Source organism: Pseudopipra pipra, chromosome 1, assembly GCF_036250125.1.
Source record: "Pseudopipra pipra isolate bDixPip1 chromosome 1, bDixPip1.hap1, whole genome shotgun sequence".
Classification (NCBI taxonomy): domain Eukaryota; kingdom Metazoa; phylum Chordata; class Aves; order Passeriformes; family Pipridae; genus Pseudopipra; species Pseudopipra pipra.
In genome coordinates this window covers 14593061-14617114 of record NC_087549.1, presented here as the reverse complement: position 1 = coordinate 14617114, position 24054 = coordinate 14593061, and the positions used below count along the sequence as shown (strand labels likewise).

At 39.5% G+C, this 24054-nt stretch overlaps 1 protein-coding gene across 1 annotated transcript; it reads right to left on the bottom strand.

Annotated features, from left to right (window-relative positions):
- Window positions 1–731: 731 nt before the first annotated feature.
- Window positions 732–23334, bottom strand: RAD21 (RAD21 cohesin complex component). Its single transcript, XM_064646338.1, has 14 exons — window positions 23091–23334; window positions 16935–17108; window positions 15435–15564; window positions 13220–13319; window positions 12140–12246; window positions 11055–11258; window positions 10477–10602; window positions 10167–10289; window positions 8292–8515; window positions 7819–7978; window positions 7302–7453; window positions 5653–5802; window positions 5113–5196; window positions 732–2503 (listed from the first exon to the last, which is right to left on the bottom strand). The coding sequence occupies exons 2-14, from the start codon at window positions 17076–17078 to the stop codon at window positions 2312–2314; spliced, it is 1896 nt and encodes a 631-aa protein (XP_064502408.1). The 5' UTR covers window positions 17079–17108; window positions 23091–23334; the 3' UTR covers window positions 732–2311.
- Between the last annotated feature and the right edge of the window lie 720 nt (window positions 23335–24054).

Here is a 24054-nt window from a genome sequence, read left to right as displayed (position 1 = left end):
GCCCAAGTCCCTGTACTTCTATCCCTTACAAGCTTGAACCAAAGGAATGCAAGTCGCTATTTTCCAGTGCAGGCAAGCTGTACCTACACACACAGGGGCTGGCTCAGCACAGGCCAGCCTGCATCCCACGGGATGGGCCCAGCTGCTTCCACAAAAGCAGTACAATCACTTGTGTGCAGAGCCCAGACTAAGCTCACCGGATCCAGGCTGGCTCTTCACCTTCCCAAGACAGCCCCTGTCGATCAGAATTCATTGCCCCAGCCTCTGTGTAAGTTCTGCAGGTAACCATGTGACTCCATGGGAGATGCTCTGCGCCCGTAGGCTTGGATCCAAGTGTCTGGATCTACCAGGAGCACATAACTTCAGAGGCACTGACATACCCACATGTAGAGGCAATTCCAGAAGCAAGGGAACAGCAGAGCTAAAAGAATTCAAGCTGGATATGTTCTGGCATTCAGAAGGGACAGGCATGGAGATGAATCACATTTTACACACAGTCTCCCCTGTTTTTCCAGACATTCCTACCACAGAATACCTGAACAAAAGCACAGTAAAGCCAGTAGAATAACCCTTCTTAATGGTAAGAAATCTGTTTACATATTCAAGCTTTAAATCTCTCAAAGAGCTAAATCCTTACATGTCCACTCCTAACACCAAAATAACCAACCTGTAAGTGCTCAGTCCCTCCTAAATCAACGGAAGGTGTTCAAACAAGACACAGAGCTAACACATAACAGCTTATAACACAACTTTTATTAGAAAAGTTATACATAACAGCATCAACTATTTTCATTATTAACCTTGAAAAGCAACAAAAACAGACTAAAAATGTGTAACAAGAAACTAATGACCTTCTCTATAATTAAACATTCAAGTTATCTACAATGTCTCTTTTTACAAAGGGGAAAATTATGGTTTTACAGGCACATCATGTTGAAAATAAAGCTGCAGTAACTTTATACAATTAACTTTTTAAGGATTATTAAACCATGGTCATCATGTAGTCTCAGAGTTTTTCAAACATTCACATAATTTTACAGTTGAGTATACACTGAAATTTCAGAGTCCCAAAATTATTTCACAAAAGTGCCAACATTAAAACCAGAACCTTCAGTGTGAACAATTTTGCCCTAAAAAAAGTTAAGACAGGTCTCCATAATCAACATATTCACATAATATTTGGTGCTACCTGGTCTAACAGTAAAGCTTCATTCTTTAGAATTAAAATCAAATGGGACTTCTTTTGAAAAACTGGTAAAATGTTTTGAACACAGGAGTGTAAATTATCAGAACAAATTGATACTAAAACCATAAATATATCCTAATAGCCATTAATGCACTACATGATTAAGTGGAATAGGGCCCATTTGTACTCTGTATTCAAAGTTTGTTGCCCTTTTGGTACAAGTGGTATCTGAATTCACCAACTTTTCTTCATATGCCTGCTTAATAAAGAAATCAGATAATTTACAATCTAGAAGTCTGTTTTAAAAAGTCTGGAGTTTATATACAGCTCTAACAAACCTAAAGCATTATATCTTAAAAGTTTAAATGAAATTACTAGTTTTCATTTGTCACTTATTAACAGTAATTAGCCATTATCAGTAGTGGACCATAATGACATGGTAAGTGAAAAGGAATGTTTTGTCTAAAATGCTTAACATGTTCTGTCCTTTCTTGTATCACGTGGAGGAAGTGCCTTCCACAGACACTCGATTCCCCTTAGCGTCAAGGGCTACAAAAATCCGACTGCAAAAATGCAGTGACACAGCAAGCTGACATATCAGGCACTACCTTTCATACTGGCAGCTTTAAGAGACCCACAGTATGCACAAAGATCTAGAGAAGGGGAAAAAAACCTACTACTATGAGAAGCAGGCCGAACATTTCAGACGAGTTTGGCAAAGTTTTAAATCAGACAATAGGTTGGCCATTCAGGTTTACTTGTATAGGTTAAAAATATCTATTGAATCAACTAGTCAAATTACTGTAAGACATTTTCATTGATACTCAACATCACATGCACCAATATTGCACACATCTGCTCCGAGGTGTTAAAACAATCTTAATCTGGGCGCTTGAGCAGTCTGGTTTCTGCAGCTGGAAGTCAAGTCACCCACCCCAGCAGTTTCACTAAAAATTTGAGTGGTAAAGTTAAAATACAAACCCCAAAATAACCCCAGAAGAAAACCAAGGACTTTATACAGACAATAAAATCTAAATTTTCTGCAATGGTCTTGTGGGCCCTACAGACAGGGCAATACACGTACACACTAGTGAGATGAGCACTAGCTCTGCTCTACGTAACCATTCAGATAATATGAAACCTGGGACCAGGTGTTGCAATGATGTCACTGTAGGGCTCCTCCTGTGTCAGCTCTATTGCTTGTTGTTTTTTCAGTACCAGGAAACTGTAGAATTTTGCAGCTGCTTGTTTTCTATTTGTATTTCTGCACAGCTCAAGCAAACTGATGGATTCTGCTCCAGTCTTAGCAAGAGCTCTCTGAAAAACACATTGACACCACAAATTAAATAGAGAACTACACAGAAACAACATCTCTTGGTAAGATTCTGTTTGTTGTCTACCCCAGGACACTGTGAAAGATTCGGAAGAACTTGACATTGGATGGGCACATTACAACATGTACACAAAAATTTCTATATAGATCTTACCTAAATGAAACCAAGTAGGCTTCCCAGGGACATGTAAAAAATCACTCTTGAATCTGCTGAACTTATTCCAGAAACACTGTAGTATAGCATAAGATTTTCTTTTTGCAGCAATAACTAACCAGTCTTATTTTAATACAGGACAATTTTTTTAAATAGGAGAAAAAAAATCAGATTTCATTTCTCAAAATGAAAGTAACTCTAAAAATAATCAAATAAAATTTCAAGAGCTAATGTTCTTTAAAAGATGTATACTTTCCTCAAGGTGAAAGTCTGTTTATTTCTAAAACTCCTCTGTTTGTCTGAAACTAGCGACACAAAGCTGCTTACATTTTCTCAAAATCTTGGCAATAATGTATTAAAAAACAGTAATTGTAAAAATACATATTTTTTCTGGCTAGGACAACAACTGACATCATCAATTTAAAACAGAATCTGCTCTGGAATATCTACTAGATTAAAAGATATTAGGGCTGGCCAAAGCAAATTACTTTAATCAGATCTCAACTTTGAACCTCACTGCAGACTTAACATTTCAGTCATCCAGAGTGATGCTCTTTTGGTACAAGGAAGAAAGAGTTGAAAAAGCTAGACGTGGTCCAAAGAGAATTCTGAAGCTCTTTCCAGACATTGTGATGAAACAGAGAGGAAACATTACACAACATTACCAACTCAACATCTGTGTACTTTAGATACTACTTTTAAGCTACGGTTGTACTGGTTTGGGCTGGGACAGAGTTATCTAAACGTCAGTTTCAGAGCTATCTTTGCAGTAGCTCATGTGGTGCTGTGTTTTGGAGCAAGTAGGCTGGGGGTACACAAGGAGTTGGGAGGGGACACTGCCAGCACAGCTGAGTCCAGCTGGCCAAAAGGATAATCCTTGCCATACGGCATCACGCTCAGCACATAACACAGCAGGAAGGACGAGGGCGGTGTGTGAGCATTTGGGATTCCCAGTGTGGCATTTGTATTCCCAGTCACTATGACAAGTAATGAAGCCCTGCTTCCCTGGAAAGGGCTAAATGTCTGCCTGCTGTTGGGAAGCAGCGAGTGAACTCCTTATTTTGCTTTGCTTGCATGCACCATTTTCACGTTACTTATTAAACCATCTTTATCTCAACCCACAAGTTTTCTTGCTTTTACCCTTCTGATTCTTTCCCCCATCCCAGCAGAAGGCAGTGAGTGAGTGGCTCTGTGGGGCTGTGCTGATGACCTGGGTTCTTTGTTTAAAGCAGTCTTACTTAAACTACCAGTATTCCTGCAGGTGTGCAAAAGAACTGACTTAAATCACATTAGTTTACAATGTAATCTGAACTAGATTTAAGTGTATTAAAATATCATAAGGGATATTTAGGAGTTTGAAATTAAGGTTGTTTGAAGATATAAGCAATTAATTCCTATGATAGAACTCTACTAACATTTTCCAGAGATGTAAAGCTTTTCCTTGATTATATCTTAATTTTGAGAAACTTAACAGAATACACACTAGAACTGAATCTCAGTTTACTGAAAACTCTTCCCCCAAAGCCACCATACTGGAAATTCAGAGATACAGGAAGTTCAGAGATACAATACTGACTATGACATTTTATAAGGACAGATGGAGCCTATCAATTTCACAAAAAAAACAAGGATGGCTTTGGAAAACAGAAACAGTTTAGAGTGATGAAACTGAAGCACTTCAGTGACTGCAGAAACTCAGGAATTGCCCAAATGTTCAAGGGAACAAAGGGGTAGGAGCTACAAACTTGGGTGAAAGGCAAAGGTAGTCCAAGAATATGTGAAGGACACACAGAGGCCTATAAGCAAATGAACAGTGGTTTGTGCTTCAGTTCAAGTGCTCACAAGAGGTGTTCAACCATCAGATCAGAAAAAAGCTCTTGAGTTCCAGTAAGCAAGAATCCATCTTACAGATAGAGTCTGTGCAGATTGAAGCCACATCCTGGAAATCAGACAAGGTCAGATTCCCATTCAGCTTCTCATGGTGTAGAATTTTTCCAACTAGCACAGCCAGGAGTAAACATCCTGTAAAATGGTTTTAGCCCTAGACCTTGATGGACTTTGCCTAGGGCCACACAGCACAAAGTCAGAGGTGCTATGGTTTCATCCAACTCAATAACTTTAAAATTTAAATTTCTGGGAGTCTTACATGCACACCAAGTGTGGACATAAAGGTTGAAAAACATCTAAGCAAAAAAATTTACTTCAAATATTCTTTGGAATAAAATGACAATTATATGAATATAGATTTAATTTTAATTTAATTATTTTACATAGATTAAATCAACTACATGCATTTTTCCCCCTCTAAGACATAACTGATATTTTAAGCTGTAACATCTACTGCAAAGAAAGCTCTTTCTTAACTTTTTAACTCAGGTGAAAAGCATCAGTGGGCACACTCAAAAGCTACTTCAAGAGAAAGCAAATGATCGTATGTACCTGAAGTCCATGAAGCATTTGTTGAGTCCTCTTGTTCCATCTCCTTTCTTCTTGATCCTGATCACCCCCTGTGCCGTCTTCCTCCTGCAAGCAGGTGTAAAATAAAAGATGTCATTGAAGTTTGTCTTGACAGCCACAGAATATTAAATATTGTAGCTAAGAGACAAGTTATCACATTTTAGGACGTGGCTGGTTTTCTTGCAAAAAGCTACTTTCATAAGGCAGGACAAACTATTTAAAATGAACAACAGCATCAAGTTCAAAACTTCTTGCACAAGGTATCATAAATATATAGAGTGGTTTAATCCAGCCATGTGTGAGAACAGGAGAACCTTCTAACTCAAAACAGAATGTATATACAATTTATAATACAAAATACCATAAATATTATAAAATGGTCATGAAATACTTTAAGAATTTACATTTCCAAAGGCAATCATTTCCCAAGGATACACTAAAGATTTTTCTTATGCCATTTACTGAATCCACAGCCAAACGCTTCTGGGAGACACATAAACTCTTCCTACACAGAGTTCTTACCTCTTCTTCTTCCTCCTCCTCTTTCTCCTTTTCTTTCTCCTTCTCTTTTTCTGGCAGAAGTTCTAGCTCTGGTATTAGCTGGCAGATGTTTTGGGGCTCCTCTGGAGGCATTTCTACAGGTGGCATTTCCAGCTGTTGTGACGGTGGATGCTGTAAAGGTACACAATACAGTTAAACCAAGGGATAATTCTGTCTGTGCTTTTACAATACAATGACGATGCAACAGACCAGTTGCATAAAATTCAAGTATCTAAATCTTAGCTATTTGTCTGAATTTTTCTTTTTTAAAAACCGAAAAGCATTTTTTTTGCTATCCATACATGTATTTTTAATCCTTTAGATTCTACTCCAACCAGAAATTATGATACCTCTATAAGAAAAAAGGCTTTCCAATAATTTCACTTAGTCCACCATCCAAACCATCGATCCCATTTCTTGAATTGGCACATTCGAATTTAAAATCCTAGATAACCAGATTCAGTGCTACATGAACACACTAACTTGGTAGAATAAGACATCTTCAAAGTATCAAAATGCTGTTCTCAGTGATATAAATGTGAAGGAATTAAAACACAGGTATCTCGCAAAGTTTCCTAAAATCTATGAGTGACTTTGGTGCTCAATTATCATTCTCAGAAAATATTTGTATCAAGAGAAAAAACCAGAAAAGCCGTTTAACAGGATTTATGTAGTCAGTTTTAATAAAATTAATATACAGTACTCTCCTTGTGAATCTATATGCAGTTAAGTGTTTGCCAGTAAAGTTACACTGACACCTGAAACTGTTTCTACACATACTCTAAAATGGCTAAGCAACTTCTGACTTGGTCAAACAGCAGGTAACACTACAGGTATGTTGACAGAGGCCTGACCTGCTCATGTGATCGAAGAATTCCCAACACTCACTCCCCCAGCTATACTGACTTCAGTACAGTTGATGCCAATTTCACCCCATAACATGGCCAAGTGGAGCAGCAGCTGCCACCCTTTTTAATAAGATAATGTAACATCAGTCTCATTCTACAGCAAACAACCTGCTGGCCAAGGAACGTGAAAAGTGAGGTTAAACATGCACAATTATGAGACATAGCATAAACCAGGACTTTCTCAGCAGATAAGCATTCAGAAAAAGAATATACCTTTCATTTTGCCCTTTTCCTTCCTTTCCCCTTCAAAATATTGTTTCCTTTCACACTGCATCACATCTAGTTTCCAAGTCTACTCATAGCTCAGCTACGAAATACCTCCAGGCAATCAGTCTTTCTTTGAAGCCTTAAGCCTGGAACAATAGGACTGTCTTTAAAAGGAAGTTTGTGCAGCTAGCACAATCCTTGCTTCAGTGGAAAATGTTCATATACACTTGCCAAGCAGAACCTGATAGCTTTGTAAACAATACACTTAATTCCTTGAAGATTTTTTCTGGAGGAAATAGTGTCATTTCCTTATCCTACATGCATTTTAAATGTTTCAGTAAGCTTTTCACTTAAGAAGAAACACCAGAATGCCTACCCAGGGGCAAATGTTCTGCTACTACTCCAGCGAATCTCACATGACCATGGAAAGCTGGGGCCTCAAATCTGTCATTTCCTGCTCAAAGACACCACCCACTTCTCATTCCCCATAAAAAAACATAGAGAAATCTTACTCACGGGTAGCACTGGCTCTGGCTCTACTTGCTGCACTTTGCGTTTCACACCTGTCTGAGGTGGTGGGGGCGGCATAACAGATTCGTCCAGGTTGGTTCTGCTGCCTTCCATCATCGACTCCTGTAAACGGCTTGGTTCTTCGAGAATAGGTTCATCTATATTCCACAACAAACCTTGGTTTAGATGTATTAGAAACCATACCAAAGTCTAATCTGCTATTAATTTAGAACTGAGCACTCTTAACAGCCTGCACAGCTTTTGCAGTGACAAGCAGAATTGGCACAGATGTGCATACAACCCAATCCAATACACGTTTAGTCCACTGGTTCAAACAATTCCTAAGCGCCCTCTATTTCTAGCAAAAATAAGTTATTTTTGGTCACAGACTGTACATCAAGCTAAACAACCATTACAAAGCTCTTTGCTCCATTCATAATCTTCGATGACTTAATACAAAGCACAAAAAAAAAGAGAAAAATAAGCTCTGAAGGAAGCAGAGCATCTTTGACAAGACACAAACCAATGACATCTCGTTGCTGCTGTTGATGCTGCTGCTCCTCTCTGGGAACTTCTGGGTTTTCAAAGTCTTTAAGGAACTCATCAAGATTGTCAGCTTCTCCACCTTTCCTCCTCTTTCTTAGGTCTTCTGGTACCAGAGGTGTAAGACAGCGAGTAAAGAGCTATAGAGGAAAGATTACATTATTCACTATTGCAGTTCTCAGTGTCCTTCAATTTCATTTCAGGTCAAGTAATTATGGTCTATCTTACTTTCCTAATTTTTAAGCTCCTCTCCACAGTACTAATATAAAAAAAAAATTTACTTCTGTAACTGGTAACACCAATGCTTAAAATAGTTATCTTTCTTGTTTTAATGCGTTTTTTTTTCCAATTATGAATATTACTATATCACTATTGATATGCTGATGTTTACTATATGTGAGGCACAGTCCTGAATACAGTCCATTTAAAAATGAACCTGCACAAAAACATTACCTTCAGTAGCCTGTTGTTCCACAAAGGCTGTGCAGGCAGAGAGAAAAGCTTTTCAACTCCACCAGTTTCTTTCCACATCATCAGTTTCTTAGTAGGCGGTGCCAAATCCAAAGTGGTAACAATATCAGAGTAGTCACTTAATTGGGCTCGAATAGTCTTGCTATCCAGTTCTTTCACACTGTCCACAATCAGCTTTCTCTTCCTCTTTGCTTTGGTTTCTTTGACTGTTGAGATTTTTAGCAAGTAATGAAGGTTAGCTCAGATACCACACCATAGAAGAATCTTGCAGGTTCTCTATAGGTCTTATTTGCCCACGTATAAAGCTACCTAAAGCATCTAAGGCAATGTCAGCTTTGGGAGAAGGACTGAAAGGCTATAAGCAGTGTGAAAGATAAATACTAGGAATGCTGTCCCGTAACCTACAAATTCTTTTGTGTAGACTCGTAGTTTTACTGAATCTACCTAAGCCTTGATGTCCTCAGCTGCACATGCCTCCCTCCCCCATGGCTTGCTTGTTAGGCTGGTGCAAACCCTGGCCATCATGTTGATTAGAGGGATGGAGCACCTCTCCTATGAGGAAAGGCTGAGCGAATTGGAATTGTTCAGCCCGGAAAAAGAGAAGGCTTCGGCGCGATGTAATTGCAGCCTTCCAGCACTTGAAGGGAGCCTACAAGAAAGATGGAGGAGACTTTTTACAAGAGCATCTAGGGACAGGACAAGGGGCAATGGCTTCAAACTGACAGAGAGTAGGTCTACATTAGGTATTAGGAAGAAATTCTTCACCGTGAGGGTGGTGAGGTACTGGAAGAGCTTGTCCAGAGAAGCTGTGGATGTCCCACCCCTGGAAGTGTTCAAGGTCCAGTCGGATGGAGCTCTGAGCAATCTGGTCTAGTGAAAGGTCTCCCTGCCCATGGCAGGACAGTTAGAACTAGATGATCTTCAAGGTCCCTTCCAAACCAAACCATTCTATAATTCTAATCACAGAGTGAAAATACTATACCAAGTTTTATCTCTAAGCCCTGCCTGAGCTTTGGTGGAGTTAATGTGGGTGGTTATCTTACCTGTACCTCTCACCCTGCTCTAGGATGACATTGCTTACAGCCTGGCACTCTGCAGCAGACCATGAAGCTCTGGCAACAGCTGTCTTTGCTGGTCCCAGCAGATCTGCTGGACCCCTGCAGCCAGCCTGCCACGAGAGGGCAGTGCCAGGGCTCTCTGATTGGTCAAGCAGGGAATCAGGGCCTGGAGCTCAGTCTGAAGACACAGGACAAGCTACTTTCTTTCTAGATCCTAATTTTTCATTAAAGCAGGGATCTGTTTACAATGAGCTAAATACAGTATTGGTTAAAGTAAGAAAGTTTCTTGCATTAAAGAGAAAGACAAGGAAATCACCTATCTAGTAGAATTTCAAATACAAAAAGATACATTTCCTGAACTCAGCAATTCATTAAAGCTACAAATCACTAGAAGAGCACTCATTCTCAGTGTAAGCAGTCACTCCTGGCTTTCAAACATAGTATATCAAGAACTGTGCTGCACTACAGATAGCATATTAGAATGAAAGACACGATGAGTTCTATTTCAACTCAGTGCATTTTAACTAGCATGTTTACCAAAAGCTATAGTATTGTGCTATTATACATTTCGACTGCAGAAATTACAAACTAGTATCCTCCAAGACCATCCATGGAAGCTACCTACCTGGAAAGTACTGGAAGGCTACTGTTAGAATAAAAGGAATTCAGCACTTGGTCCCTGGTTTCTCTTCCAGCTGAGAAACAGAATCAGCAGCAGCTCTAGACATTCATTTCCACTCCATCAAGCTAAGGTAGTCTCTGACAACACAAGTAAAATATTCCCAAATAGCTTACTCACCAGTTATGTCAATAGGCTCCAGAGCAAAAGCTTCCTCTTCATTGGGAACAAGCGTTGTCTGATCAGTCATAGTTGGTAACGGTTCAACTGGATCCACGGAGTCCGGGCTGTCTGGGCCACCCACTGCCAACGAGAACAGGTACCTTGCACTATTTCACAGCATGGAGAAACTGTGCTACCCTGCCCATCCCCTCCTCCACAACCTCAATGACCATTTCATACTTTTGAGTTTAATATGCTTTTAAGGAATTAGAATAAAAATCAAATCAGTTGAAGAGTAATTCTAGATCTAGCCCTAGCTAATACTCACTTGATACATTATCATCATCATCCATATCATCGTGGGGAGGTTGCTCTGGCATCATTACTCCACTTTCTGAGAGTGCAGGGGGGTCATCAAAAATACCACCATCATTATTACTGAGAAGTTTGTCATCTGAAGCAACCATATGAAAGAATCAGTTTTGCATCCACAAATTCATGAAAAAGTACTGACAAATTTATAAAGAAGTACAGACAAGTTTATCACAACACAGATAAAGACAGGGCAAAGGTTAGAAAACTTCCAATGCTGACACAGAAGAAAGCAGCAGTGCTTTTTCAAGGTGCATGTCAGCACAAATTTTGAGCTTACAGGCAACCTTTATTACAATACAATTGCCACATATTTGCACCTTACTGGGTTTCTCAGAACTTCATTTATGCCAACACTTAAGATCATCTGTACATCACCTGCACTGCTGTAGGACTCACAAACCAGAATTCTACTGCTGAAGGCATAACTTTGAGAGAGATCTTTGCTACAAGGAAAACAGTTTCCCCCTGTCCACCCAAGAACTTACGAATGCAGAAGACAGGACGGAGGATAAACAAATTTCTCAAACTTACCCAATATTCCACCATCATTTCCTTCTCCAAAATTATCATCTTTGTATTGGTCTTCGTATTCCAGGTGATTAGATTTCTCATTGAGGTGACTGGTGCTCTGTTCAGGTTCCAATAGGAGATTGGAAGCACTGGTGCTTACTAGCATGTCATCCTCAAATGCACTACCTTCTCTCATCATCTCACGATCATCCATCCCAAAGTCACCTGCAAGAATACAATTCCACTGCTATAACTGGCTAAAGAACCAAGGTGCAAGAGACTTAGCTAACTGATCAGCAAAAGCCCAAATGTAAAACCAAACTTCATTTCACCTTAGTTGCAGAGTTAATGACAAGGTGTAAGAAATTATGTCCAGCAATCCCATGGCAAAAGTACCGTTCAAACAATTATAAAAAATAACTATCTCTTCTTCAAAGCATTTTATTTTACTTACTTGAATTTATATTAGCAAGATCCTACTAAATTTTATCTACACAGAAACCAAAGAATTCAATGAAATTCAAAAATGTTGTACCTTATGCCTCAAGGCATACAGGGAGCAAACCAATACCAAATCAACACCACCATAAATTCCTGGATTATTCTTTCAAAAAAATTACAAATTATGGATTACAGTACTGTATGATGGGAACTAGACATTCAAGTACAACTGTCTTTAGGCTTTGATTCATATTTTAGAACACTGTTCTTGAAAAGACACTGGAAGCAGTAAACTCCTTGCCACTGACTGCTTCAGCTTTAGAAATCTCCTAATGGTTTCTGACTGAGAACATGCTTATGATTAAAGCAACACCTGACTTAATATTCACACACTTGAAAATTATAATTGACATAGTACTTCGCTAATTAACCTGACTGAATAATCTTCAGCTTTTCTTTCTGCCTATTCTAGGCAGCTAGAAGTTTTCTGAGCATTAGAGGACAGACTTTCTGGAAAAACTGACCCAAAAATTAAATGTACAAAAACAAAGCATGTTTGAGCTAATTTGTTTTGTGTTTAGTGGGCATTCAATAGTTATTGCAAAACCATATCTTATAGTTACCAAAATTAGCTAGTAACACATAATAACGCACGAGATCTTTACCAAAGTCATTATCCTGGAGGATACTGATGTTGCCTACTTCTTCTCTCATTGTAATTTCTTCCACTCTACTCTGGTTCAAACTGAACTGCTGGGCCACATCAATATCACTTAAACAAACAGAAGGCAATTATTAAAAATCTCCATTAAAAAAAATTAACAACACAAAGTTGCTTAAAGAAATATGACACTAGCTCATAAGAAGTATATTTTACACTTCAGTCACTTATGAAAAAACTGATGATAAGCAGTGAATAGAAAACATTGTTTAGAACAGTAAGACCATTAATGATTCAAACGTATCATCTCAATTGTGTTAGCTTCTGGAAATGCATCGAACATCTCCTACTCCTTGCTATATTTGGGTTACTAATTTTAAAGACCAAATTAATAATCAAGAAAAGACTTCCTCCCCTTCAACTTCAAAAGCTATTAATATAGTTTATCAAAAGCTATATTTAGAACCAGCACAAAGAGTTAACACTCTTTGTGGTGTATTAAGGTATGTTTCTTAGAAGAACACAGAATTGTTATGCAATTTCAAATTAGTATTTACTCTAATTTGAACATAAACTAAACAGAACACTGAATAATACAAGTACAAAGTAAATCCCATTATGAATAACCCAAAAGAGTAACATCAATTTTTTCAAGATCAAGAACCATTCAGGTTGTATACCTGTCATGTTTACAAGTAACCCATTAGCAATAAGAAGTTTTAAGAATTAAAAGTGCCACTACAGAGGAACATTTCCATAAAACTAATCTTGTCTAACCTGAGAACATATGTGACATAGAGTGCCTTGCATAGAGGAAAAAAGAAAATGATAACAGATACATGAGTTTTTCAAAAGCCTCTCTAAGGACAGCTTAAACTCTGGTTAAAATTACATGGTACTATGAACTTGAAATCCATACAAAGATGGTTGCATACCTGTTTAGTATATTAAAAGATTTAAGAATACAAGTTACCTACAGACCCTCTTTCTTCACATTCAGCAATGAGTTAGCTGTTTAAAACCAGGTTCTCCTCAACTAAAACCAAATATTATTTGTGGGGAAATAAAAAAACCCCATGCTTACTCCAGATCAGGAAGTGGTTGGTCAAAATCGTGAAATTCCTCAGGCAAGGTAATAGCATTGTAAGCAGCCTCTCGGTTTTCCTCAGGCAAATCAACAACCCCTGCAGAGAAGAACATCCAGACATGAGTCCCCATTCCTTACAAGGACAGCATTTTATCCTGTGCCTTCAGGATTGTTCACCCTGCATGAGCTTCTTGTCTTTAAATATGTTGAACTGATGCTAAGAAACCTTAGATAATGTTAGTAGTGAGATTCAGACTAAATCCAAAATATATACCCTCAAGCCCTTGCACTGTTTGTATAACTCTCAAAGCCTCAAATCACTCGATATTGTTTGTGTGACACTATGCAGAACTGTGCAGCCAATACAGGCATCTATGTCATCACAACACTATAGGTACCTGCTACAAAATACTTTTGTCATGATGCACCATATGAGCTGGTGAGTTCTACATTTCAGTTTGGGTAAAGCAGTGGCAGGACAGTTATGACTACTTTGCTAATGGTCATTTATTCAGTTCTATTAGCTCCAGAAGTCCAGAACAGTACTGACTGTACTTGGGCCACACAAACTCTTAGCATTTTGCATGTAAAAGAGCTGGATTACCTAAACCACATACATACCTTTTCTTATCCTCCAGAGATGCTTAATCTGTTATTCAGCAGGCATTCTCAGAGCATGACTATCAGACTGGGCATCACAAAACCAGTGCCAGTAGTTGGTACCTCTCCTTCATACAGAGTCTTAGAGTTCAGGACACTTAAAAGTGCATGGGAAATGCAGGTTCAATTCCTTTTGTAACTTGCAGAAGATTTGAGCTCTATGCTCTGCCTTCTGACTCACACTCACAACACAGGCAATTCTGAGGTACAGACACTTCAGAAACACACTCTGCCCACTGTGCTCCCCTCCACAACAGATAACCAAAGAACCACCATCCAGAGAGACTAGGAACAAGCATGAGTCTGTAGCTTACTCATCATGGTATTGGCTAGGACTGAAGAAACCTAGTCCATCCTTTCAGGGCTATTCAGAACTTTTACCTGTTGGCTGCTTAAAATGAAACATGATTCTCAGAGCAGACAGAATCAAGACAATGCCTAAGTCACAAAGTTGATAAACTGAGAACAAAGACAAGTGCCTCAGATTGTTTCAGGTCAGCATATAACTTTTGGTACATCTTGATCTTAAGGTGCTTCACCTTCTACATGCATGCTGTTGGGAGCGGGAAAACTGAAAAAACAAATTGTCTTGTGAAATGAGGACACATTTATCTGTTCTTATCACCCAGGGAAGTTAAACCCAACAGTAAACAAAAAATTGGCAACAGATAACAAATTGCCACTGAAAGCTACATAAAGTTCAATGCCTGAATCACAACATGAAGATCAGGAAACAAAGATAAAGGCATTATATACCTTAACTTTTCTCAAGTTACTGCTGCACTGGCTTTCAAGAGTTGCCTTTTTAAAAAACAAAAGGTCTCCTTTAAGTTCAGCTTTTAAATCCATTGCACTCACAAACTTAAAAGGGTAGAATATGATTCAGCAGCTGTGAGCATCCAGCAGCATCACTGCCACAACTACACTCCAGCTGGAAAAATTTTCCCAGGCTAAAATTAAAGAAAACTATCAACTGTATGTAAGCCAAGTAATTAACTGCTGGATGGAAAGTCATTTCACATTTAAATATGGAACTCTCCACGAAAAATCTCAAGGTAAGCAACAACAGAGGGGGAAATTATATTGCACACATTACGGTTCACATTATTTTCAGAAACTAAAACATAAAAGTGGTAAAAAACCAGCTTACTTAAACATTTCTTTTGTAACTCATGGCAAAGCAATCCTCACCCTTGATGGAAATAAGACCCCTTCTGTGCTTCTATTCAGTAAGACACTGGCCATTTTCAGCCAGAAGGTAAAAACCATGCAGTGAATTTCCATTTAACATCATCCACCAACAACAGCCAAAATCACAACTGAGATTTTACTGAATCAGCATTAATAGGAAAAGTTTTTGTTCAGAATTCAGTTAGAAGATATTTTTCAGCAGGCAACTCAGTCACACAGCCAGCTGAAGCTGCACCAAAGAAAATAACCTCTCCTATTACCTTATGTAATTCTACAGACAAAACAAGGCAGAATTGTATGTCTCCTTAATAAATATATTTATCAACATAACTTTTCAGAGTGCTTAGATAAAGACAGATACCTGGACGAAAAGCCATTTTAATCTTAATGAAAGCCTCATTACAGTCTGCAAGAAGATATTTTGCTTTCCTGTGGTAGATTCTAACAACGCCTAGTAAGAGATGTCCTGAGGTTCGAAGTGCCATCTTCACCTAAAAACACATTGCACAGTCAGTGAATTAGATGTAGCCTTACTTTTCCCTTTAATGACATTTCAGTCATCTTTACATGATTTTTTCAATAAAATCAAATATCCAAAACAAGTACAAAAATCAGCAGAAATATGAAGAAAGAAAGAATGCAAAGTCTACATCCAAGATGATACTCTATATACTACTCATGAATGGTCTGGCAAATATCAGTAAATTAATAGCAGCTCACTTCAGGAATTCCCAAACACTGCTCTGTCTAAAGAAAAAAAAAAGAGACAAAGCCCATTTCTACCACATGTCTTTCTAATATTTTGTTACTTTAATTGTGGAAAAAGTGAAAAATACAAAAAGTTGGACAGCCATAAATAATGATTTGGTTAAGTAAAATCTGATTATAAATGGTTACTTGTTACCTCTCCATTTCTCTCCTGCAGTTAAAAGAAAATCAGAGAGAAATAGTGGAAAATGTGGAGTGCCTATACACAAGCACTGCCACATTAAAACAATTTTAAGTTCCTTTCCTCTTTAATCTCACTGCTTTACTATGTAAACAAGTATCTGCTGTGGGAACATAAAACTGAAAAAAAATTCCAGGGAAGGACTCTTCTTAAGTTTCCAGGCTGAAAGAGCATGAAACTTGTGCTGAAGGGTACATGGAAAAATTGTCTCACAGAAAGATTAAGCCATACAGGATTTAACCTCAAACTGTAAGAATCCAAAATTTGTATTGACTACAATGTCTTTCTAATAAATCAGCCAATGAACATGTTACAGACAGTTAAACACATGAAAGAGTGCCTATTAATTTCTCCTTTCTCTAAAAGAATGCTACACTCAATAGTGAGTCTATGAACATTATCTTCTTCTTTCTAAATCCTTCCAGAGCTTATGATGAAGCAAATCACTGCTCTGGAACAATAAGTATCTCTGTGACTGTACTGTACATTTTTTGCTTACATTTAGCAGTCCTTCTAAAATCTAGAGTAGCATTTTAGAACTGTTAACATTTGTATCAACTAAAATAAAAGAGAAAGTTTTTTTTCAAATAGTTACTTTTTGTATAAGACATTTTTGTCACCTGTTAAGTGACAAAAGTCACAACCATATCACTAGCTCACTAGTTCAAAAATGAACAATTTAATTGTCATGAGTAGCACAGGGAAAGAAAACTAAAAATATTTAAAAACATCAAGCAACTTAAAACTTCCTCCAGTTTCCCAGTAGAGCATTTCACATTTGAACAGACATTTCCACCCTTTAATAGCAACGTTAAGAACTTCATTTGCTTCAGTGACCCAAACAGTAACTACCATCTTATGTACAAGTTCTTTTCACTACAAGGTAACATTACATTAATGTAAACTAAATACCTTTGGAGAAATTATACTCTCCACACTGCTCTCCAGGTTACATTCAAAAACATGGGCTTTGGTCAGCTTCTTATCCCAGTGGGCCGCCAGCCAAATTTTGGCCAGCGGCCCACGCTTGCTCAGGACAAAGTGGGCATAGAACATGGTCCCAGATGTCTAAAACAAAGTGCAAACCTGTAAAGAGAAAGACAAATATTTTTTTTCTAGATTTTTTATTTTATGAGGAACATCCCTGTAAACACCCCCTTTATCCTCAGAAGCAGTGCACATGATAGCTTTTCAATCACTAAGGTCAGACTATTTGTTTAAAATATTTAAGAAGCCAACATTTACAAGTGGTGTTCATGTAATGGCATATATATTTATTAAAAAGGAATTATAAAGCAGAAAGAACAACACTTAGACAATTAAAAATGTTTACCACCCCTCAAGAAAAAATAACCTCGAATATATTAAACCCTATGGTAACGATACCGAATTCTCATAATGCAAAGAAACACGTCTCAGTTTTCAGTCCACAGTAGTTTTCTACCACTTCCATTTCTTTCTACTCTTAATTCAGTAGCTACTACTATACTATAGCAGTATATATTCTACATTGTTTCAGTAAAGCATTCAGTGCTATAAAATACACAGCCCTAACTTTTTGGACTTCACTGTATTTTCCTAAACAGGAAGCACAATTATCTCTTCATTTCTGAATAGATTACTTTCCATTTCATTTTTTTTCAAGTGTTGATAAAAATGGTGAAAAACTTGACCGCTTTATTCCAAAGTTCTTAAAGATTCCATTTTCCTTCTCCTTCATCAGAAACAAATCCTTCCTTTCACCTACTTATCTAGTAACTACCTCCTCATGGCTGATGCCAACACATCAAACCATTGGGAAGCAGGACAGCATGATGTCTTATGATCTAAACATGCCAATGTCATGCATGATGTAACCATATGATTCAGCTCAACTACATGCTGAGGAAAAAAAAATTTGCTTTAAAGAAGTGGAAGATTACTCACAAATAGTTTTTACAACAATTTCTACAAACAGGGAAAATGAATCGAAAGAGAAGAACAGAAAAGATATAATGAGTGCATTTCAGGTTTTACCTCCTCCATGCCTACAGAAAGACTGCCAGAGGAAGCACAGCAAGTCACAACTGTGATTGCTAGAAAAGTAAGTACAGGGGCAAGAGAAGCATTGGCATTACTCATTCAGTGGAAGCAATGCCAACTTCTAGACATCTGGGTAAACACTGAAAAATTGTACATCTCAAAGTCAAGGCCAACAATTATTTTCTTTTTTTCATTTGTGGGGGGTTTTATTTGTTTTAATAAAGGAGATTTGAAGGAGTATAAAAGGATAGGGAAAATTATCTTTGTAGTGGTATCATATTCCATACTTGTAACGCCACTCACAGGTATCATTCAATGTGCAAGATGAAAACTTTAAATTTCAGCTGCATTAACAGAACTAATCATCAAGCTATCTCTCTTTGAGACAGATTGGCCACCAATTCCATTCATAACCAAGAATGGACACAGTGGAAAGGATTTAAATGAAGTAAAAGCAATGTTCAGCTTCAGCTCTAATTAACCCAGTATAAAGGATTAAAACTACTCTAAGGAGTGAGGTTAATAGCTTTGAGTCATAATGAAGGTGGAAAGTCACAAAAAGTTAAAATGTCATTTTTATTTGTTGAGATTGTGTGTGGGCTAAGGACAGCACTGCACAGACATGGACATGAGCAAGCTTTTCTAGGAAGCACAACGAAACAAATTTTGGAAGTCTCCCTGATCAATAAACATTATCTAAAGGAAGGTATTCTACTTCTTTTTATTTCCCCAGTATTTTTTGAAAGACAGCAAATTCTCTCAAAGGCCAGGAGACAATTCAATCCCTTGTATATTTTCAAAGGCCTCAGTATTTTTGTGTATGCAGAGATGTAACTTAGCAGCACAGCATTTTGGTATCTCAAGTTGCTGCCACAACCATGCAGTGCTCTGGTCATAGTAAGCCTGTACATTACCCCTGAACATGAGGAACAGGGAAAAACACAAATGTACAGTTAACAAACCCACTTGTATTAGTCTACTAAAAATATTCATCAACAGTTGCAAAAGAATGTACTTTGATTAGTGGAATTTGGCAGAATTATTAAAATATGCAGCATGGGTTTCAAAGAAGTTCAGACACACAGTTAACTGTAACCCTGAAAACATAATTTAAGTTTTCCTGCTAAATGGAAATACACTATTTGGACAACTTGACAGAAACAATTTATCTATCACTTTAAATCTGTTCCTCTTCATCCATTACTGAAGCCTTGCCACAGTGAAATATATGAAGAAAAACAGTGACAATCACACTACACACAGTTTTAAAGTGTGTTTCAATCTTAACTGTTATTAACAAATAAAAATACTGTACAGCACTAATTTCCTGTCACAATGTGGGTCTCTGCCACTTCCAAATTTCAGCAGTATGGTATGGGAATATCTGTGTTACAGCACCTGTGCAAAGCCCACCTTTACAGTTCCAAGTTTTTAGTGCCTCAGCACAACTGTTCAAAGCAGGCCTCAATGGCTGCTCCCATTTCCTACACATTTTTTCTTTCTTTTCAGACACTCCTTTTCTGTGTTTCAGGCTTTTCATCTGATCTTTAATTCATAGGACAGTATGCTCAGCCAGTGGCACAAAAGGAGAAATCAATTTCCTGGCATAAGTTGGGAGCGGGATGAATGTTAAAGGAACCAAGAGTTGCTTCAAGCAGCAGAGTGCTCATGCAGACACACAGAACATATGTCGTTGCCTGAAAAAGCAACTCATAAAAATCCACAAAAGGGTACCTGATGGCTCTTAAAAAGCTTGAAAGGTAAAACACAACTGTCAATTTTTGAAATTGACTGGATATGAACCAGGATCTTAAAACATGTTCTAAGAAGTTATGCATTTTTCTGTTATGCATCTTGCTTGTGCTCCTTTAAGGCAAAAAGAATATGTACTCGCAAAAGGCCAAATCCTGATTTTTCAAAATTGATTTTTAAAATACTCAAAACTTTAGTTTAATTAACTTTGAATTTGCTTCAATGTGCCACCATTGTCCTCAGGTTCCTCTGCCTAAATTGGCCAACAATTGCATATTTTAAAAAATATTTTTCTTTCTACAGAAGTGTAAAAAAGGTTGCATTTCTATACACATAGTAAGTAAACATGTAAAGCAAAATTAATATAATACTGGTTCTACTCTGGTAATGGATCCCTTCAAAGTAGCAACAAGAAAATTTGGTAGGTGCTAACTATGAACTTCATCTTAACCCTCAACATATTAAGTCTTAAAGTCCTTCTGTATGTTAGAATGGCTAACTATCTATACTCTAAAAAGCACGCTTGCATAGTTAGTCCCACCCTTCAAGGCACTCGGAAAGATGCTTAATAAAAGAACACTTGACAATAACACTGCAGATGAAAGACAAAACATTCACTGTATTTTAATTTGACCGTTGTTCACACCTAGTCCATTAAATCCACTTGTCTGTTGCTCTCCATAGGTTAGGTTATGTATACACACACCAGTCCATAAGTAAAGCTCAGTCTTCAATTCTTTTTTATTATCACCTACCTACCTTTGTTCCTGTCGTAAGGCTACTCCAAAACCACAGTCATACGCAGGTGAGTAGACAAATTCCATAATACAGTTAAGAAATCAGCCAGTCATTTAAATTCATTTGTCCTTGTGCTATCCTTCAATCTCTCTTCTCTGCTGGTTTCCCCCTATGCACATTTTTCTCCTATACTGTTTCTGCTCTGCTAAGCCAGCCTTGGGTGATACAGGGAAGGGTGGGATCACCCTTTGCACCTGCAGCAGTCCAAGCTGGCCCTACCAGACTTTAAAAGTTCAGAAGAACTACCCTGACCCTACAACTGTACTTTGAATTCTCCAATTTTAACTCGCAAGGCTTCACTACACAGTCCTTACATGACTGAACTCCCCTGCTGTGGGCACTCCCTAGCACTGTCTCCCTCGCAGGCTTCAGTAGCACAGTGAACACCTGGTGCCACTGAGAAAGAATTCATCACCAACAGCACTAACAAGACCTTACAGCTCCATGCCTCTTCTCACCACTACTTTATTTGATCTCCTTCTTTCATCCACCTTTATAATTGTCTGGTTAATCCACATTTTTCTGAATTTTAATACATTTCTTTGTGGCACCTGCAGCTTTACTGAAGTTCAGTGACAAGTCACCTCAATTTCTTATGTCCACAAAATCAATTATCAAAAAAGATGAAACTGAACTAGTTCAACTTGACACACCTTTGATAAATGCATAGAGCCTTTTCCATTTGTCTCCAGGTCTTGTTTTTTCCATCAACTTTTTTTTTTTAAATTCTATGGCTCAGGTTGCCATACCAGGTCTACTAATTACTCAAACCACACCACTCTGTTACAGGAACTGCATTCACTGTTCTCCAATTACAAAATACTACACACCTACATAATCAGATACAACCAGAGTCCCACTAAAGTTACTCATTCAAAAGGCAGATCACTCACAAATGCTGTACAGAGTTGGAGATTACTGAACTCTATGAACACTGTTCCACTCTGCCCCCAATTCCACAGTCATACCTAAGCCTCAGCAGGTATGCTGCCCTTGCCCCTAGATGCAGAATGTTCACTCAACCATTGGAAAAGAAATCTTTTTAATTTAAGGTGACCTTTGATTATATCAACCTTTTCCAGGCAATTCCACTTCCAAGTCAAGCTAAAAAACTTGCAGAAACCAGGTATTAACACACTCCTTAAAGGTACGCAGGTTAAACAGAAGAACAGAATTCCTTATGTTACTCCACCTTTTGCAGCAGTTACTCCTCTGAACTGTTCACCCGAAGAGCCCAATGTAACTTTTTAACATTTTGCCACTAAGAAGTTAAACTGATGTAGTAACTGAGGCAACTACTCTCATTTCTGTGGGAAATCCCATATCAGCAACCCTGATGTCAAGACATGATTTATTTAATTGTGCGGTAATTTAAGTTTATTGTAGGTCTCACTAACTTTGTGCTCCTCCTTTTATTCTCCTCAACACACTTCCTTCCTCTCTAGTTAAAACTTTAGATCAGTGGGCTTTGCTTTTCCAAGTTTCTCAGAATGTCAAATATTTACAAATGAACATATTCACAAAATAAAACGCCAGCCCGGCCTTACTTACTAATGTCCCCCATTTTTGATGACACAAGTTTTACTGAGTAAGAGATTAAGGAAAGCTTGCTTATTGCAGACGTTCACAGAACCTGGGCCTAAATGGTAACTTCTCCAAATTTAAAATATTATCTTTAAGTGTCTAAATTTAAGGAAAAGCCATTTTGACTGAAGCAGTGCCATGTCAATAAGTCACAGTGAACCTACGTCTCCTTTGCTATTGATAGAAACACAACACCTTGTTTTACATTTAACAGAAGCCCTTCTATTCAGGATCAGAGAAGTCTTAACAACTTCAGCAAGATTTATAACAGAGCATCTATAAAAGCTTGTTCTTGGTTCTTCAAGACGCCGGCATTTTTAAAGCGGCCTTTATATGCAGCTCAACAGCCTCAGCGCCCAGACGGTAGTTCATGTTACTAGCGAGGACTGCGAGAACATTCAATACCCTGCTTCACCTGTGACAGAAGGTAAGTTACATTAAAAAACAGGAGGCTGGCAGACCAAACTTTGCTCCTCTCCCCTCTCCAGACGGCAGCAGCCCCGCTGTCCCTTTTGCGAAAGCACAGGCTGGGATCTGTTACAGCGGTGCGGCCGTCACACCTCCCCACAGACCCCTCGGCCGCCCCGGGAAGCGGGAAGGTCCCTGCGGATCGCCGTGTGCCCGCTCCAGGTGCACAGCCCTCGCCCCGGCCGCGGCCGCAGCCGCGCTGACCCGGGCCCTGCCCGTTCCGCCACCAGGCCGCGCACAAGGCCCGGCTGAGCCCCGCACACCCGGCCCCGCGCAGCTGCCTCTCCCGGGGAGCCCCGGGCCGGCTCTCCCCGCCCGCCCCGCCGGAGAGCCGGCCCCGAGCCCGGGCGTGCCGGCAGAGCCCCGAGAGCCCCGCTGCGGCCGGGCCCCGCCGGGCGCCTTCGGGCGGCGGTAGCGACCGGGGCGGCCGGAGCCGCTCCTTACCCTGCTCCGGGCCCGGGGGCCGCTTGCTGCTCCCGCCGGGCCGAGCCCGAGCCGAGCGTGGCCGAGCCGAAGCGGAGCCGAAGCGGAGCCGAGCCGAGCCGAGGCCGAGCGAAGCGGAGCCGGGGCCGACCCGCTCGCTCACTCAGACAAGATGGCGGCGCGGCCCTTCCTGCGCGCGAACGCGCCGTTCAAACCGCAGGATGTTTACGGTCAAATTCCCCCCCGGCCCCGGCCCGGGCACTGCGCATGCGCCGGGCCCCGGGCGGCGGGGCGGGGCCGCGGGCGTGACGAGCGGCCCGTGATTGACAGCGGCGAGCGGGCCCGGGGGGCGGGGCCCACGGCGCGTGCGCGGGGGTGTCGTCAGCTCTTCAAAGGAGATTTGCTGTTTGGTTCGTTCCGTTTGAAACGCAACAAACGCTCTCCTCTGAAACAAACTTTTTTTTTACGATCTGCTCCGCATAACAAGGTGACTCACCAGGTCTTTGTGCTGTCCGCAGCGTCCCCCCGCTGTGGGGGGCGCTGCAGGTGTTTTCTACATGTTGTGGGGCAGTTCGGTCACTGCATACGGGGGACAACTGCACACACACCGCCCGTTAGCTTTGAACTAATTGCAGCAGTAATTAGAAAGGTTTTCTTGATCCTAATTTACTAATCTATGATGGCTACCTGGGACATAAGAGAGGGGGAAGTGTAGCTACAACTGGACTTAAACAGGAGTTAATGACTAGGTAAAAGCATGGGAAAGGGAGAACAAGGAGGTGAATTTTGGTAATAGGGCTATTTCTGGTCTCTCTGAGGCACTACGAAGTCTGAAGCTATGAGTACATAACATTCTGGATCAACAACAAACAGCCTTTACCCCAAAGAGACACCAAATACAAAAACCTGATTAAAGTAACCTCTTTCTGAAATAAAACTTCTTGTGCAATGGAGCATCAGTTTGCAAAGGTAATATGCAAAAAGT

What these genes read in the sequence shown, in the direction of transcription:
- RAD21 (XM_064646338.1), bottom strand. Translation starts at nt 17,078, where the DNA reads ATGTTCTATGCCCACTTTGTCCTGAGCAAGCGTGGGCCGCTGGCCAAA. An exon ending in CAACCACTTCCTGATCTGGA is followed by an intron (nt 12,247 to 13,219) that starts GTAAGCATGGGG and finishes TGTTTGTTTAAG; the next exon opens with TGATATTGATGTGGCCCAGC. An exon ending in AGGAGGAGGAAGAAGAAGAG is followed by an intron (nt 5,197 to 5,652) that starts GTAAGAACTCTG and finishes ACCTGCTTGCAG; the next exon opens with GAGGAAGACGGCACAGGGGG.